Raw genomic sequence first — 18,983 nt, forward strand, 5'->3', positions numbered from 1 at the left:
AATTATTATTATTATTATTATTATTATTATATATAATTGTATATATATGTGTGTGGGTGTGTGTATTTAGAGAGAAAAAGAGTATGAGTATGTGTGTCCAAAATTGATAGATCACAAGCCACAATTGTTTTTCTTTACTTTCTTTACTTTCTTTTTTTATAAATATATATATAATTTATATAAGAATAGAATAAAGTAAATTAAAATATATAGTATATATATAGTATATATATATGTCTATGTCTATAAATATGGGTGAATTGAGTGAATTGAGGGAGTCGAAGGAGTTGAGTTGAGTGTGGGTCCGTGAGTGGAGACCAAGACTGTAAAACTAGAAGAGCAATAATGTTACATATCAATAGTAAGCTGCGTACATACATATATAAATATAATATGAGAGTTTATATGAGTGTATTTAGTTTGGTAGCCAGTTAGTGAGCTAGTAGTAGCAGTATATTAGTATATTAGTATATTAGTTTAGTAGGTTGGGGACCCTGTTATGTAAAGGTTTATAGGACTATTTTATTTTATTTATATTACAAAATAAATAAAATAATTCCAAAAAAAATATTATCAATTTTTCGCTTTGCCTAAAAAAAAAAAAAAAAAAAAAAAAAAGACCTATTCTCTCTTCTTTTTGCTTTTATTCATTCTTCTTTTGGAATTACTACATTATGAACGATTCTACCAAGGAAACCATCATGAAGGTATTAGAATTTTTATTTAAACAATATACTCTATAGTACTAGGTCTAAATAAAAATAAGTATATAAAAAGAAAATAACAGAATGACAGGATGTGTAGAATGATTATACTACCTCTATTTGTTTACTCAATGTACATTTGTATTTGGCTTGTAGGTGTTTGACGTCTCGAAGCAGATTGTCCACTGGGGATTTATTCCCTTTGTTATCTACCTCGGTTTGACCCGTAGCAACCCCAGACCTTCTTTGTTGAAGTATGTCAAAGACCCTACTACTATTATCATTATCACTAAATATCATTTAATTATCTTATTTTACTTCAAAAAAAAATTTACAGGCTCATCAGTCCTCTTGCTTAAATGTATACATACATACATATAATTGTATATTTAAAATGACGCTTACAACGACTATGACTACGACGACTACGAACACGACGACGAAAACAAAACAAAAAAAAAGGAATAATATTCACACTATATACAACACTCCACTGTACTACATTATACAGCAATATACAAAAAAAAAAGTGGAAATCTATATATCTCATTGTCTGTCAGCCTGTCTTTGTATTATTTTTTCTACCCATAAAATAATCACAAACAAACAAACAATAGGCTTTCTTTGCAAACGACTAGAATGTTGATTTATCAGTGAGTTGATATCTACATTTACATTTGTATTCATATGGGTGAGTGAGCGAATAAATGGGTAAAGGTGTGTATATCTGTATGAGTGAAAAAGCATTTATTATATATATATATAAAGAGAGAGAGAGAGAGAGAGAGAGAAATACGGGGTTTTTTTTTGTATGGTGCGAGTGAAAATCAAAAGCAAAAGCAAAAGCAAAAAATAAAATAAAAGGGATTTATTTCATACACATACAAAAGTACACACGTAATACACCCCATATAACACATCTACATATAATACAAACAATAACTCACTTGCATACATAGACATGTACACATGTACATATGTGTGCAAGTAAGTATTGTATATATATATATATATGCGTGTGTTTGTGTTTGTGCGTGTATGTGTGTGTATGTATGTATGTATAAGTGAATGTGTTTGAATGAGTATAAACAGTAAAGAAAGGCAGAAAGAGAATAGAAAAAAAGAGAGAGAGAGAGATAAGAATAAGTATCAAATTATAAAGAAGATTGCATAAATTAAATTAAATTAAATTAAATTAAATTAAATAATATATATATAAAAGGTAGAAGAAGTAGAAGAAGTAAAAGTAAAAGAAGTTGAAAAAAGGAAAGTGATGGAGTGGAATAAAGAAACAGGGTAAGGTGGGAAACATGACAACAGCAAAAAATAATAATAATAATATAAAAGGAGAGTTTGATTAAATAAGATACTTTAAAAGTGAACGTGGAAATTGAAAAAGATAGCAAAAAATAAAATAAAGTAAGCAAAAAGCAATCAAGTAAAGAAAAGAGACTATTGCTGGTGATGCGGGTAAATACGAGGATATTCTTGCTTGTCAGGACAAGCTATGGCTGATGACCAGCCATTCATACTACTCTGGTCTTGCTGCTGAAGTTGCTGGTGTTGATATTGATCGTGATTGAGTTGATTACTGTGTAACTGTGATTGTTGCTGCAATTGATGCAACTGCTGTAACTGCTGTAACTGCTGTGATTGTAATTGCTGTTGTGATGATGGGGGTTGAATAAAGGATAGTAAAGAAGACGAGGCAGGATCTGGTTGGCTGTAAAAGTTTGGTAATTTGGCGTCGAAATCGTCAACAACAAAGACATTCTTTTGGTCTGCACTTGCTCGCCGGCTAGATGACCAGTCTTGGTCTTCGAGAGGGTATTCTTCTGTAGATGCGCAACTGACAGATGAACCGTCGTCTTGGCTGACTGTTGTGTCTCCAGGGGTCTTTTCACCGCTTGAGCCTTCTGTTTGTTTACCGAGTGCCTGGCGGTCTTCCTTGTATTTGATCTGCATCCAACGTGTTCGGCACTGTCTCTATGGTTATTAATTAATATTAATATTAAAATCATAAAAGATCAATAGATGGCAATATTAGTGGTTGGGTGGCTGTTGATCTTTACCTGGGTCCTGCCCTCAATAGTTTCGGCGATGCGGATCCATGACCGACCAAGTTCGACAACCCCAAGGCGTAAGAGCACATCTTCATCGGCTGTCCATTTTCCTTTGCGAACAGTGGGATCCAGGGCCTCTGTCCAGCGGGCCTGGCATTGGATTCCAGTGCGGTTTGGGATACGTTCGGCGATCTTGTTCCATGGCATTGGCATTGATCTTCCCTCGTGGTCTACAAAATTGGCGAACTCCTGAACAGAGTAGCGTAGGATTGAATCTTCATAATCGGTCCATCTTCCTTTATGGATGTGTGGGCTAATAAGAAAATACAAGAAAGAAAGTAAAATATATAATTAAAACAAGGATTTTCAATATATTATTATTATGTTATTTGATAGCTTATTATTTATCTTTATGTAAATATGTAAATATGTATGTATGTATGTATGTATGCGTAGTGTAGGCGTAGTGTAGGCGTACATGTATTTATTTATTTTTGGTATTATAATTATTCATTCATTTGTTCATTCATTTGTTCATACGCTTTTAAAAAAGAAAGCAAGAGGATTGGTGGTCAGAAACTTACTTGAGTGCGCCCATCCAGCGGGTGGAACATTGCATTGGACTGCGATTTGGTATGTGTGTTGCGACAAGAGACCAACGTGCTGGACCATGAATAGCAATCGCGTGTCGCAAAATCTCATCTTCCTCGGGTGTCCAGCGTGAATAGGTTGTCGGACGCTTTGACCGTTTAGGATTCTTGTGGACTGTGACCGGAGAGTAGACCATGTAAGGCAGAGGTTGGTGATTATGCGATGGGGGCGTATATTGGTTCATATTATCATCGGACCAGGTTGAGTATTGTGGATTTGGAGACATTCCCAAAGGAGAAGACTGTTTTATGTTAGAGATTAAAATTAATTAAAGAAAGAAAGAAAGAAAGAAAGAAAGAAAAGAAAAGAAAGAAGGGTATGGTTAAGCTGTAGTGGATCTTACCATAAAATTAGAATTCAAGGAAAGGGAGTCCATTGAGGGATCCACGTCTTGATAAGTAGCTGTGGATAGACCACCACAGCTGAGATCTGATTGTACATCGTACGCCATGGCTGACAAAGGCTAAAAATAAAAATAAAGATCAAATATTATTATAATATACTGTATATTCATGTATATATGAACATATGTATCTATGTATTTTTGCTTTCTTTTCTACTTGTTAAAAACAAGCTTTATTTCTTATTTTCTGCTTTATTCTTTTTGACTGTTTTTAATGTATGGTATAGTGCAAGTAAAAGTGTAAATGAATTTTGATTTTACCATTGAATCGAGTTCATTTTCAATAGAAATATCGGGCAAGAATGTCTATAGATGGAGAGTATTGTGAATATTATGATTATTATGATTATTATTCTGTGTGTGTAACTGTACGTACATTTTGTGTAAAGTTTGGCATGGTGTTTGAATGCTAATATTTTTTTTGTGCGCGTGCGTGCGTGCGTGAGTGAGTGTGTAGTGTGTATTTGCGAAATAAATAAAAGAAAAAAATAGGATATCGCGGGTTAGATTGATCGTGTACAATTATTGTGCATTGTTGCTTACCTGATCGTTTGTGATATTCCAATCGATATTTGTGACAGGATAGAAATGTGTAGACATCTTTCTGTATTTCTGCGTTTATACAATTTTATATATACAATTTTATATATATATATATATAAATAAAATAAATAGATGGGGTGGTCAAGTAAAATAATATACAATTTATATAATAAAAATAAGCAAGATAGAGAGAGAGAGGGAGAAGGAAGGAAAAGAAAAAGAAAAAGGAAAGAAAGAGAAGAAAGGGAGAAAGAGAGAAAAAAAAAAGAATGAATGAAAAAGCAAGTAATAATAATATTGTTGTTGTTGTTATTATTATTATTTTAAAAAATAATAATAAAAATAAAAACAGGCAGTAAGTAATAATGGGCGGGTGCCTGTGCCTGTGTCTGTGCCTGTGCCTGTGTGTCTGTGCTTGTGTGTCCGTGTGCTTGTGTGTCTGTGAATATATGTATGTATAAAGTGTACAGCTTGTATGAAGTGTGCCTGTGTATGTAGGTTGTAGGTTGTATATATATATATATATATGTGTATATATTTGGGGAATGAAGATGTTGGTTGGTTTAAAAGAAGTAGGCGACTAGAATGTTTGTGAAAATTCAACCAAGGTAAATTAGAAAAATAAATAAATTCACTTGGTTTTTATATCAAAAAAAAATTAAAATTTAAAATTAAAATAAAACATATTTTTTATATATATATATGTATTGTATTCAAAGGCATGACCCATATAAAAATCGATAGAAAGAGAGAAAGGGAGAAAAGCTATATGTTCTCGTGATTAAAACAAGGCCGATGAACACCCACTGTAAGAAGCTATGTAATGATATAAAATAAAAATAAAAATATCGCATATTGTAGATAGATATATAGATATATATATATAGTATATAGTATTTGGTATATATAATAACAATGTCGTGTCTGTTTTATGGTGTTGAAGTTGCATGTCTTGTGGGCACAAGCCATTATGGCAATCTTTGTATTTTATTGAAAATCTACATTTTTATTATTTTTACTCTATTTGTCTTGTCTTGGCCTATAAATACGGTTAACTCAATTCAATTCAATTCAATTCAATTCAACTTCAACTTTGATGCAATACACACACCATATACATATGTACATACATATACATACACATACACATATAGATGTCTATATGTATGTATGTATACAACACTTGTTATTAAGAAACAACCAAATTTGTTACTACTTTCTGCTATTTAGATATCATACACTAGCCTCAGATAGATGTGCAAATATGTATAAAAGTGTGAATATATACTATATATGTCAATAATATATATAAAAGAGTATTTGACCAATTTTACTCTCAATAAATAAATAGGAATAGTTGGTAATTTGACGGTTGGAAGCAGATAAGAGAGATTTGTACTACTGCTTTTGATTTAAGATATATGTTAATATTATGTTTTATTTATTTATTTAAAAAATAAAATAAAAGAGAGGGGGGGGGTGGAGGGAAAGTAGCCAAAAAAAAAAAAGGAGGAAAATAGAGTAAAATAAAAAAATAAAAAAAAAAGGGTTAAGTAACAGATTTGTCTTTTACGTTTTTAATCCTGCGTTTTATGTCGTACACGTACAATCCAAAAAGAATAAAAAGAATAAAAAGAAATAGAAAGGACGAAAAAGGGAGGGAGAAAAAAAATCTATATAAATATTTTTTTTGGGGGGTAGAAGGAGTGACATTTGAAGGTGAAAATAGACAGCCAGGAAGCCAGACAGCCAGACAGCCATAGAACTAAAGAGCTGAAAGAAGTGAAAGTAAAACAAAATAGACACAGACGGAGAATGAGATTCAATGAGAAAACTTATGCAAAATGTTAAAAAAAGAACATTTATATAAAGTATAAAGTAAATAAATAATGATCTCTTACACTACACACACGCTACACACACAACACACACTATACACACTACACACACTACACACACTTAAACACTACTGAGACACATTAAGGCACATTGAAACATATTGAGTAATAAAGAGAACAAAACACATTTTTTTAATATAAAATTATATTCTCTTTTCCTTCTCTAAAAAGACAAATGATAGATAGATATATATATATATATGTCAAAATTCAAATTACATAGATACTGTTGCCATGGTGACTAATTAGAATTAAATGTCATATATCTATTACTATTACTAGTACTTCTTTATAAACATGCACATCAATGATCATCCTCTATTTTACTTTACTTTACTTTTGCTTTAATTTTTTTTTTTTATATTTTTAGTCAATAGATTCAAAATAGAAAATAAACATTTTTATTTGTTCTTTTTGATCTGTGAAGAAACACAGGTTGATAGACAGATAGACATAAAGATAGACATATAAAGACGTATAAATAAATTGAATACAATACAATATAAAAAATAAAAGCAAAAGATAGTCACAGATGAAATTAAATCCTTTATGTCATCATCCAAAAGGTGACTGTTGCGTTGCGTATACCCCTTTCCTTTAGTTTTCTTTTGAATTCTTTTTTTTTATTTCTTCTTCTTCTTTATCATTATTATTATCATTATTATATAAAGATGTATATGTGTTAAAATATAACCCTTGTGAATATGAGAATAATTTTGAAAGAAAGAAACAGACGTACTCTCTACAAAAGGCCTATCTGAACTATACCCAGTGACGTTATCCTGTGAGGATTTGAAACAAATTATTATTATTATTATAATAATAATAATAATCTTGTTAATGATGATGAGAGCCTGTTTCTTTCCCTTCTTTTTTCATATTCACCTGTGTGTTTTATTTTCATATTTCTTTGATCTCTTTATTTCGATTTTTGATTTTTGATTAAAAATTGTATATTTAGTAGATGATAATGATGATGATAATAGAAAAATATTTTTATATATAAAATAGTCGAAATGAGAAAAAAAAGAGGTCCATAAGCAAAAATTAATATAAATCAAAATTGATTTTATTTATTTTTGCAATGTTGGTTTTAACTTGATCTTATTTGATCGATTATTTTATATATTTAAATATTTATTTTATTTTAAGCAATAAAAAGAAGAAAAAAAAAGACGTACAAAATGAAACAAAACAAAATTAATTGATGATATTGTCGTATTGCTGTTCCATTTGTATTGATTGTATATAATACTCTTGCTCTTCTTGTGGTTGTGGTTGGGCCTGTTCTTTTTGATTGCAGTTGGGTATCCAGATTATGTAGTTTGTACAAGGCTGGCCACTAGAAGAAGGAGTAGTAGACGCGTAGAAGCTGAGAATGACACACATAATACACGCAATGATCAACAATACAAAAAACGTGTGTCTTCTTTTCTGCTTTTCTTTTTCTTCATTTTGGTATCGTCTGTATTGATTATTGGGTTGATTTTGATGGTCTTCTTCGGCTATCACAATAGCAGTTTCATTATTATTAGTATTGTTCTGTAGGCTTTCGATATCACTTGACATGTTTTACAAATCAATAGAGAAAGAGAAACAGAAATTGAAGGACAATACAAAACTGTAATAAAAGACAAGTGACAATGAAGACTAGACACAAGAAAGTCTTGTTGAAATACATATTAAAAAACCAAAACGTCATCATTTAATAATCATCAATGCTATTTTATATTATTTATATTATTCATATACACATTTCTTTTGTTTCATAATACACAGTGAGAGCAGTAGAAATAATAATGATAATGATTGGTCATACAAATACTACTCTTTTTATTTATATATATATATTCATTTACTCTCTCACACACAAATCATCTCTACACAAGCACCATACAACATATACCATTTATATTACATTTCACTATCAACGTTTCTTACTCGTTGAATTGATACTTGATACCTATGAATTTCTTTAAATGAAGACATAATGATGTTATCAGCATCTCATATATGTATATAACATATTGGTCATTTTGTTAATACAACAACAACAACAAAAAAAAATACCAAGACATTACCAATCAATTAATAAATCAAATGTCAAATATTAATCGACCTCTCTGTATTATTAGTATTTTAAATTAAATTAAATAACCAGATAATTAGCTGGTTAATATTAACATTAACATTAACATTAACATTAACATTAACATTAACATTACCATTACCATTAGCACTGCTCTTATTATCAATATTGTAATTAGCCAGGTTTCTCTCTAATGAATTCAACAATTTTCTTAAATAATAATAATTCATGCTTGAACCCTTTTAGCTGAGAAGAATATTGAATCTCATCCATGAGTTTCATGCTTATCTCTCTCATTCTAATATAATTTTAATTTTTTTTATAATATAATATATAATTAATTAATTAATTAATTATTATAAAGAAATCCAAAAGGTAAAAGAGAATTATCATCTTTTAACTGTCAATTTTTTATTTTATTTTATTTTACCTTTCTCTCTTATTTCCACACACACACACACACCTCTTTATTTCTTTTATATTATTTATATTATTTACATATATATATATATATATAATACAATATAAAATAAAATAATTCAATTCAATTATTAAATCGATTGGTTGATTGATTAAATAATAATAATTTATTTTATTTCTTTTTTTTTTTTTAAAAAAAGCCCTCAAAAATCCACAAATCCAAGATGGTTCGCTGCAGTACTCCAACCCCGAATAGAAGAGGCTCTCTGGCTATATCTGCCTTGTTGAACCAAGAACCAGTCGACCCAATCACGACTACGAATAGAAACAATAGTTTTAGCAGTAGCGATGAAGGCAGTATTGGTGGTAGCAGCATTAGCATTAGCACTAGCAGCAACAGCAACACCGACAGCAGCAGCAGCAGAAGCAGCAGTGACTCCAATGCACACTCGACCAACATGTCTACTACATCTACCTCTACTTCTATTTCCATTTCAAATATCATCAACACCACTACCACTACCACTACCACTACTACCACCACCACTCCTGCCGCTGCTTCTACTGCCAATACTAGTGCTGCTAGTGCTACCAGAAGCAATAGAAACCGAACCCGAAACAACCCTATCACTGCTCCTACAGTCCGAGTCAAAAACCAAAGAAGACAAAGCTACCGACTAAGCGTGCCTGCCTATATGCCACCTCCAAACCAAAACAACAACAACAACAACAACAACAACAACAATAATAATGATAATGACCAGACCCAAACCCAAACCCAAAACCAAGGCCAAGGCCAAGGCCAAGGCCAAGGCCAAGGAAAAAACCAAGAGACCGTCTATTATGACTTTGATGTCACTGATATCGAGACCCAGAACATCGAGGGAACAGACTACCTCTGGAATAACACAACCACTGGTATCCGCCATTTCGAAGGAGGCTATATCGTGACCGCAATCGCCAAGGCCAAGCGAAAGAGAATCTCGGAACAACAATACGCAGGTCTTGTTGATGTATTCAATGTTACCGATACACCAAGTTCTGATGTTCGCGAAAGACTAGCTCGGGACTTGGAAATGACCAAACGAGAAGTCCAAGTAAGAACATTATAATATAATATAATATAATATAATATAATATAATATACACTTGTTTAATCTTTTTTTTTTTGATTGATTATTAAATAGGTTTGGTTCCAAAACAGACGTGCCAAACAAAGCAGAGCAAAAGTACAAGAACGCAGACTAAAAGAAGCATTAAGCACATTGACTACATAAATCAATTCAATTCAATTCAATTCAATTCAATTAAATGTATCAATATATTGATTTTATTTCTTTATTTTTTTTGTTTTTTTTTATTTTTATTTTTTTTCTTACTTTTCTTACTTTTCTTACTCTTACTACTATTTATTTATTTATTTATTTATTTATTTATTAATTAATCAATTAATTTTGTTATTACTTTATTACTTTATTACTTTATTACTATGGTTACTTGTTTATTCAAAAGACTAGAACCCAAAAAATTATTATTATTAAGAAAATAAATAAATAAATAAATAAAAAGTAAGACTACAAATACAAGCAGTATATCTTGATTTGTTGTTGTTTGAATATCGGCCCACGTATAAAGATTTATTTGACTGTCAAAATAAAAATAATAATCTCTTGTTGTATTGTTATTATTATTATTTTTTGTGCGTGAGAATAATAAAAATAATAATAAATAAAAGTATAAATGTAAAGTGCCTATTGCATACTCTAATGTAGTCTTTGTAATGTACATAATGTACATAATGTACATAATGTACATAGTGTATATAGTATTTGTCTTGTCTGGAATGACTATAATGTAAATTGTGCTACAATGTTACTAGGGAGCAATAGACATATAAGAAAGTAAAGTTAAGCAAAAAAGTAATATGATAATAATGGTGAATATCATTATAGACTATTCTTTTTTTTCTTTGGGGGGAGAAGGAAAAAAGGAGATAGTCAAAAGAATGAAGGAATTAAAAAAAGAAAAATGTTATTTGACTACCTCCTCTCATAATAATAATAAATTTCTTTTTTATGGAGTTAAAAATAACAAAAAATAAAACAAAAATTATACTAAGCTTTTAGGCGGTCCAGATGTTGCTATTGTTCAAATGAACGAATGAATGAATTAAGAAATGATCATAAAAGAAAAGAAAAGAAAATAAGAAGGGGTAGTTGGAGGAGGTGTATTCCGTGTTTCTGTTTCCACCTTTATTTTTATTTTATTTTATTTTTGGGGGGAACGATAATAATAATAATAATAATAATAATAATAATAAAATAATAATAAAAAGGGAGGGAAACTGAGAAATGTAAGCACCAAAAGGACAGGGTCAGAGGATAAAGACAAAAAGACAAACCTTACACAAAATTTTTTTTTTTTTTAGTCCGTGCCACACACACATACATACTTAAGACCACGGGGCCATTATATCCAAGGTTACAAGTCAATTTCTATAGCAAATTTAGACGTTGTAGTCTGTGCACGACAACCATATTTTATACAATACTTTTGATAGACAAGTGTGCGAATATGATTTTATGTCTCTTTTGGATATCTGTTTTACAAGTCTTGTATCATTCTAGCCTTCTTTATTTTGGCCAGATATGCAAACTCAAGTGCAACTAATCCAGATCATGGGTTGCATGTCGCTATGGCAACCAGAAATGGCAAAGTCGTTAAAAGAAGTGTCTCGGTGTGTGACATTATAAAGCTTAGCCTTAATACACACTACACACACAAAGTCAATGCTAGATAAGTGTAGAGTACTCTTGCACCTTGTTGGTTTTGTCGTTCTTGTCGTTCTTAGGCTGGGTTGGTTTGTGCCAAACGTGGTAAATGTATAGTATAAACATATTTCCATTCCGTGCAAGGAAAATAATAATGATAATGATAAAAGCTCTATGGTTTATTATTAGTATCATTTAAAGACTAGAACAACAGAGAGATAAATGAAAGAAAGGTTATGGAAACCTGGCCATGTTTTGGGGAATGTCCGTGTCCAAGATCGAGGGATTTTTTTTTAAAAAATCTTGTTTAAACTACAATTAAGCATTCTCTTATTTTTTTTTTTTGTATAATTGCATTGATCAACATCTTTATTTCTTTCATTATTGCCCAATAGTACGACCAACGCAAGTTACACACAATACACATGCAACTCACGCACACCAAGAAAAAGAAAAAGCAATACAAAAGTCAGAAAATAAATGTATATTTTAAAAAAAAATATTTCACAGAAGCACTATATCCACATGGAACCCACCAGACAATACAAATCTAACCAAAGTACACTAGCACAAGCACAAGCACAAGCACATTCATATACATATACATATACGCATTGTATTATACACTAGGACATACAGATATATAAGCATATTAATAATCAATCAGTAATGACAGATATATATATATATTTTAAAAAAGACAGGTCATCAAACATTCAATATACACAATCTATAGCCTGAATTGTTATTTACAGCATGTGCAGCCTGTCTAATTTCACTTCAAGATCGCCACTACCACTATACTTATTATTATTCTGTGTTTTTTTTTTTAAAAAAAAAGAATGAATTTGTTTCTTGTACTATTTTGGACAAAAGTTGCGATTATCTATGGTTCTTATGCGCACATTTAAATAAATTATATTGTAAAACATAGACAGAGAGATTATCAAAGGTTGGATATACAGACTCAGAAAGTGAGTGGTACGTGCTAGTGCATAATATTTTATCTCTCTCTTTATATGTATATTTTATATAGATGTTTTCATATTCAAAACATATAAGCAGCTTTTTTGAGTCTCAAAATTAAACATGAAAGTAAAGAATATGGACAGTCCAGGTATTCTTCCTCTTTCTCTCTGAAATCATCACTGTAATTCTAAATTACTCTATACTGTGATTTCTCTATCCTATTCTATTCTATTATACTCTTTCCTAAAAAAGAAGGAACAGGAAAAGGATATCAAATCAAATCAAATCAAATCAAATCAATTCAATTCAATTCAATTCAATTCAATTCAATTCAATTATATAAAATACTTTTTATTTTATTTTTATTTTATCTTAAAAAAATTACACACACTACAGGCACTATTACTTAATACTTAATACTTAATAATAATAATAATGGAGTCAACCTCACTCACAACTCCTGCCCCTGTCCCTGCCCCTGTCCCTGTCCCTGTTCCTGCCATTACTCCTACTCCTATTTCTCTGACTGTTCCCGTTCCTGCCACAGCGACTACCTCTACCTCTACGACAACCTCTATTTCGACTTCAATTTCGACCTCTACCTCTACCTCTGCTTCAGTGTCTGCGGTATCTGGGAGACCTGAACCTCATATAGTCCGGATATTTTGGTTATCCCATATACTCGGTGTCTGGCAAAGAGTCTCTCGAATAAACCAATATCTACTCATTCTATCCATCACAATCACAATCATTGAGGCAAGCAATCACTTTATTGTCTCAATGTCTCATTTCATTAGCCAATCTCTAATTACCCTACTCCTTTCTTTCTTTCTTTCTTTCTTTCTTTTACTTTAAATACGTATGTACGTATATACGTATATACATATATACATATATAGATTGTCGTGAGTGTGGTTGTGCTCATTGTCGGACAACATGAAACCTGCGACAAACCTCTAGACCTTTTCCTCATTGTGTTCGTTGTACGAGCTGGTGTGGTCTGGCCTTTTGATGTTCGCCAGCGTATAAAGAGTGCATTAAATACACAAGTAGAAAACAGTGAGCATGTTTCCAAAGATTGGGCTGACAGGTCTGTAAAATACAATTCTTTTTATTTTATATTATTTTATTTTATTTAACCAACTCTTTTATATGTATATATGTATATATAAAACAGAGCAAAATATCTGCTTGATTTGTTTTCAATTCTGTGGTTTATTGTAGGAAACTACTTTTTATTCACATCAGACAATTGCTCTACGGATGCCCCTCGTCTTTACTATACAATTCTTGTCTGGACCATATTTGGTTATCTTATTGTTCTCATACCCACACTTCTTTGCATCTCGGCTATTTTCTGTCTGCCTAGTGTGTTACGTAAGTTATACAATACTTTTTTATATATATATACATGCACATATATGTACAATACCAAAAGATTGAAATCTAAAGAAAGAAAATAAAATCTATTGATGTTCGATAATCTCCAATACCTCCTCCTCCCCAAAAAAAGAGAGAGAGAGAGAGAGAAAGCAAGACTAATTTACAATAATTTTTGTTTTTTTTTATGCGATTATCTTAGATGTAATGCGCCTATTACATCTCTACGGTATTGACGGACTTAATCAGGGTGCCACCGACACCGAGATTCAGGACATGATTACCCTGCGTTACAGAACATCCGAAGACGGCTCCGACACACACCAGGCCGAAAAGTCAATCGACAAAAGACGCCGCTGGTTTTCTAGATTGGGTTTCGGACAGCGCAAACAGATTCAAGATACCGAAGTTGTCTATGACACCATCACATTTAGCCAGCAGCAACAGCAAGAAGGAGAAGCACTCTGTGCCGTCTGTCTAGCAGACTATGAAGACAATGACCTGATCTGCAAACTATGGTATCTATCATCTTTTTTTTTTTACTTAATCAATTGATGATCATCTACATTTCATTAACACTATTGTTAATTAAGGTGCTCTCATCATTTTCACAAGGATTGTGTACAGCAGTGGCTAAAACTCAATCGAAAATGCCCCATGTGTAAGCAGGACTTCCAAGGCAAAAACTTGTCCCAGGATGAGGATTAAATAAATAAATAAATACACATATTTGTACATACATATATATTCTTTAATGATAATGATAATAATAATAATAATAATACTATACAGTCAAAGCTCGATTTAGTAATACTTTTGGGAGAAGCCAAATTGTATTACTATTACTAAATCAAATGGATTTTTTCTTACTCCGCATATGTTTTTTAGCAATATTGCAGATTTGCTCTATGTGACTGCGAATAAAAGTGCTGAAAAAAATATTACTAAATCGCGATTATTACTAAATCAAATATTACTAAATCGAGCTTTGACTGTATATCTTTTTTTTTTGTTCTTCTTTATTTTATATAATAAAGCAAGATAATTGATAATTTATAGCAGCAATAATAATAATAATAATGACAGTAAAAGTAAGAGTCAACAATAGCAAGGGCAAGGGCAAGGGCAAGGGCAAGGGCAAGGGTAAAGGCAATGGAAAGAGGCAATGGGAATAACAGCAACAACAAAAAGAAGTAAAGAATAAAATAAAATGTAATGGTAGGAATAAAATAAAATAAAATATAATAAAATAAAATAATAACGATATCTCAAATATTTAAACATATCCGTGATTCTTGTAACCATTTGGAACCTCTTCAGAATCTTGCTGATATGAAAACATGTCAGGCCACCATCCCGATGATGTGTCTGCGATGTTCTGCTTCAAAAACGGATCTAGATAGTTCTCAGGCGGTTGCCCGGTATCCATCGATTGCATCATATTTCCAAGAGGATCTGCATCTCTACCATTGCTATTGGTATTGCTATTACTAGCATTACCATTACCAGTATCGCTATTACTATTGTGATGGTTCATTGGAGTTATTGGCATAGCCCAGTTCGTGCATGAGGCACCGTCTCCTGTGGATGACGTGATGTCAGCCAAAGACATCTTGCGTGCATAGGTAAGATTGTTTTGGAAAACACCCTGGAGAGGTGGTAAGGCAGGAGATGGCTGAGAAAGAACACGATCGTTGTCGGATTGGGATGCTTGATGGTGCACTTGACCGAGCTGCTGTAGTTGCTGGTGCTGGTGCTGATGTTGATGCAATTGCTGTTGTATCTGCTGTTGCATCCCAATCTGTTGTTGAAATTGTTGTTGATGCAACTGTTGGATGTGCTGGTGCTGCTGTTGAAGTTGTTGTTGGCGCTGTTGCTGCTGCTGTTGAAGTCGAAGTTGTTGTTGTTGTTGTTGTTGTTGCTGCTGCTGCTGCTGCTGCTGGTGATGACCATGGTTATGCTGTTGTTGCTGCTGTTGGTGTTGATGCTGGTGCTGTTGTTGTTGTACTTGTTGCTGTACATTATCAGAAAATGATGCTGGTGCTGTTAAACTGCTTTCATAGATTGACGATGACCACTCTGCTGATTGCTCACGACTGGTTCCACGACTAGATGCATTATTGCTGTTATTGTGATTATTGTTGTGATTGGACATTGTAAGCTTTTGGCTAACAGTATTGTTATGCATGGCGTACAGATCACGGATCATAAAGAATAGTTTGTCAGACATGGCCCAGTACGATCGCATAGTCTGCAGAATCCTGAAATGTTCACCAAGCGCAGCTCTTGCCTTTTTGGAATCCTCGGGCTTTCTAGAGAATATGTTGTTGACCACGATTGTGGCAGCCGTATAAGTCAAATAGGACAAGAATGGTGGCATCAATTTAATGGATCCTCGGATTATCTTGATGACTTCGGTCACATTGTCTACAGCACGCAGACATCGCTCTATGCTTGCATTCAAAAACGAGCGTAGATCGGGCTGAACAAGTTCTGAAGCAAGTGAATCGGCGAGTACAAGCGATGGACGGTGCAACAAAATGATCATGACATTGTGCAAGACATGAGTCTTTTTATATAAATAAAGAAGTATAAAAAGTTAATAAATGAATAAATGAATGCATATTACATTTTAGATTGCTATTATAACAATAATCGACATTTTGACTCTTTTTTTTTTGGATCACAACATCACACAAAAACGCCAACTTACTACTACAAACAGCGTCTCATCAATTACAGGACTGGTGGTCTGTCGGCTGATGTTCTCAGGTGTGTTCTTCATCGCTTGGGGTAGTGCCTCCTCCCAGGCAATGATCTGCTTCTCGACTATTCCAAACTCTGAGTTGGGATGATAGGGCGGCAAGGTGTTTTTGCTGTCCCGACAGCGGTTGATCAGCGTCGTCACTTTGCTCAACAGGGCAACCAGACGCAAGAAATGAGCGAACGGACTCTGCTCCTGTTTGGGTCGACAGCGACCGCCGGCCGCAGACACACCGAGCAGGTGACTGTCCCTCAGTTCCTGGACATTAAAATGAGCCACTCGAGACTTGTCGAGCGACTCGGTGTAAAAGTAGCCGTACGACCAGTCTTCCTCGTTGCTCGGCAACAGACAGTCGCAATCCTCAATCTGCAGTGCGGACGGTCGACCAGTCGCAGCGCTCGTGAACTTGTCGGTCAAGAAAACTGACCAGAACACTCGACGGCGCAGCTCTTGTTCTGTCCAGCTTTCCATACTCAAGGTCTCGCCCACATCGTCTGCCTCGCTCTCCTTGTTGAGACCCAGCTCAAGTGCCATTCTGATAAACAATTGTTACTACGATTATTGTATTATTGTATTATTTATTACCTTATTGCCATTCCACAATACATCCAGCTTCTGTGAATTTGAATATTTAGGATCGATAAATACAATGTAATGTAAATTGATATACATATATGGCAAAATTTATTATTATTTTTTGTTGTTATTTTTTTTTAAAATATATATATAAATTATTAAGAGATAAAGTATATAAGCATTATTAATATTTCTATTATTGTAATTGCCATTATCATAAATATATTAAAAAGAGGAATAGAGGAATACTACTTTTTTTTTTGGTAATCATAGTATAACAACTATCATTATCGTTATAGTAATAAACGAATAGACGGATAATTGAATAAATTACTAGACTACTATTGTTGTTTTATATAATCTGTTACTATGGCAACATAGTAGTTTATATAAACGAATATAAAATAAAATAATAAAAAAAAAACTGACCTTGGTCCACGCGCACAACCATATTCATACAACCCCAGCAACAACAGGGCTTGGACATTTGCGAGATTTGGGGTATCGATCGCATTTATCAAATGTTCTCGTGCTTTGGAAGCGTACTTTTCACCTGCATGCCATGGAGGGTTTTCTTTAATGTCGCTTCGATCAGAAAATCTATAATATTCATGTTGTACCACCACCAAATGATGATAATAATAGCAGTAACAACACAAAGCAAAAAAAAAGAAGAAGAAGAAGAGATATATATATAACATATAATAGAAAGGGAGAAAAAATAATAATAATAAAAAAAAAAGAGAGAGAAAGAGAGAGAGTTCATTTATCTTTCCTTCTATCTTTCCTTCCTTCCTTTTTAGATTTTGTTTCTGCAGCACACAAAGATAAGTGTTTCAAAAAAGAAAGAAGGTTGCTTTTTTTCTCTTGTTTTTGGTTGTTGCTAATAATCATTTCTCTCTTATATATGTATATATATATCTACCCATATTTATTGTATGTTGAAAATGGGTGATAGAAATGTCGCTGATAATGTTGGTGTTGGTGTTGGTGTTGGTATTGTAGATATTGATTGATCCATTGTGTCCATTGATTGATCGTTTTTTTTGCTTCTATTTATCGAATGTACAGAATATATCCTCTTTTTTATATTGTTGTTATTTACCTTGCTCCAATGGCACAAAGACATAAGACAAGAAATTCTGGGCAGGTTTGTTCGCGTATATCATGAAACAGCTTGTTGCGATCAAATATAGGCAAGGACGAATAGATGTGGGTGTAGAACATTTGGGCCAAATGCTCTACAACATCGACCGGCGGCAATTTTCTCTCTCTAACACTTTCTTGAAGTGAGAATGAAGATGCTGGTGGTGACATCAACTGAGATACTGTAGTTGCCGTGTGTGGTGTCTGTGGACCCCCTGGTGGTCCTGATGTTACCGATGTTACCGATGCTGCCACTGATGGTGCCCCTGCTCCTGTTACTGTTGCTGCTGCAGACGTTGGTCCTGCAGCTGTTGACGATGCTGTTGTTGATGATGATAATAATGCTGCTGTCGTTGTTATTGGTGGTGGTAGTGTATGTGATTGTGATTGTGATGCATTTTGTAGACAGTTACTACTACTATCAATACTCTTGATCGACTGTCTTCTTTGTATTGATTCGTCGCAAGCCAGTGCATGCCGAGTTTGGTCTGAAGTACAATTATAATCAGAGTTGACGGCGGAAATTCCATTTACTTGTGTCTGCAAGGCTGGATCGACAGTGATTGATATGATTGGATGAGTTGATTTGGTTACTACGGGCAAGGT

General features: G+C 33.0%; 7 protein-coding genes across 7 annotated transcripts; 4 read left to right on the forward strand and 3 right to left on the reverse strand.

Annotated features, from left to right (window-relative positions):
* Positions 1–674: 674 nt before the first annotated feature.
* Positions 675–1,063, forward strand: PHYBLDRAFT_151837 (hypothetical protein; the record flags this gene model as incomplete). Its single annotated transcript, XM_018432758.1, has 3 exons — positions 675–707; positions 861–958; positions 1,042–1,063. The coding sequence occupies 3 exons, from the start codon at positions 675–677 to the stop codon at positions 1,061–1,063; spliced, it is 153 nt and encodes a 50-aa protein (XP_018285269.1).
* A 1,668-nt stretch (positions 1,064–2,731) lies between these two features.
* On the reverse strand, positions 2,732–3,554 carry PHYBLDRAFT_118714 (Homeodomain-like DNA binding domain-containing transcription factor; the record flags this gene model as incomplete). Its single annotated transcript, XM_018428649.1, has 2 exons — positions 2,732–3,080; positions 3,352–3,554. 2 exons carry the CDS (start codon positions 3,552–3,554, stop codon positions 2,732–2,734), a joined length of 552 nt encoding a protein of 183 aa, XP_018285270.1.
* A 3,908-nt stretch (positions 3,555–7,462) lies between these two features.
* On the reverse strand, positions 7,463–7,831 carry PHYBLDRAFT_151839 (hypothetical protein; the record flags this gene model as incomplete). The annotated part of the gene is made up of 1 exon (XM_018432759.1): positions 7,463–7,831. The coding sequence occupies one exon, from the start codon at positions 7,829–7,831 to the stop codon at positions 7,463–7,465; it is 369 nt and encodes a 122-aa protein (XP_018285271.1).
* Positions 7,832–8,362: 531 nt separating this feature from the next.
* On the forward strand, positions 8,363–10,048 carry PHYBLDRAFT_67364 (Homeodomain-like DNA binding domain-containing transcription factor; the record flags this gene model as incomplete). The annotated part of the gene is made up of 4 exons (XM_018441785.1): positions 8,363–8,396; positions 8,716–8,722; positions 8,968–9,868; positions 9,959–10,048. 4 exons carry the CDS (start codon positions 8,363–8,365, stop codon positions 10,046–10,048), a joined length of 1,032 nt encoding a protein of 343 aa, XP_018285272.1.
* Positions 10,049–10,551: 503 nt separating this feature from the next.
* On the forward strand, positions 10,552–12,616 carry PHYBLDRAFT_67365 (hypothetical protein; the record flags this gene model as incomplete). Its single annotated transcript, XM_018441786.1, has 7 exons — positions 10,552–10,562; positions 10,589–10,625; positions 11,107–11,124; positions 11,383–11,508; positions 11,558–11,647; positions 12,477–12,516; positions 12,579–12,616. 7 exons carry the CDS (start codon positions 10,552–10,554, stop codon positions 12,614–12,616), a joined length of 360 nt encoding a protein of 119 aa, XP_018285273.1.
* Positions 12,617–12,946: 330 nt separating this feature from the next.
* Positions 12,947–14,599, forward strand: PHYBLDRAFT_189155 (hypothetical protein; the record flags this gene model as incomplete). The annotated part of the gene is made up of 5 exons (XM_018439613.1): positions 12,947–13,138; positions 13,411–13,601; positions 13,689–13,888; positions 14,094–14,409; positions 14,485–14,599. 5 exons carry the CDS (start codon positions 12,947–12,949, stop codon positions 14,597–14,599), a joined length of 1,014 nt encoding a protein of 337 aa, XP_018285274.1.
* A 568-nt stretch (positions 14,600–15,167) lies between these two features.
* PHYBLDRAFT_174616 (fungal-specific transcription factor) lies at positions 15,168–18,925 on the reverse strand (the record flags this gene model as incomplete). Its single annotated transcript, XM_018437292.1, has 6 exons — positions 15,168–15,692; positions 15,900–16,460; positions 16,605–17,190; positions 17,241–17,270; positions 17,661–17,831; positions 18,337–18,925. Coding segments are annotated over 6 exons (2,462 nt in total), but the record flags the coding sequence as incomplete, so codon positions are not given.
* Positions 18,926–18,983: the final 58 nt, after the last annotated feature.

Source organism: Phycomyces blakesleeanus (assembly GCF_001638985.1).
Source record: "Phycomyces blakesleeanus NRRL 1555(-) unplaced genomic scaffold PHYBLscaffold_31, whole genome shotgun sequence".
Classification (NCBI taxonomy): Eukaryota; Fungi; Mucoromycota; class Mucoromycetes; order Mucorales; family Phycomycetaceae; genus Phycomyces; species Phycomyces blakesleeanus.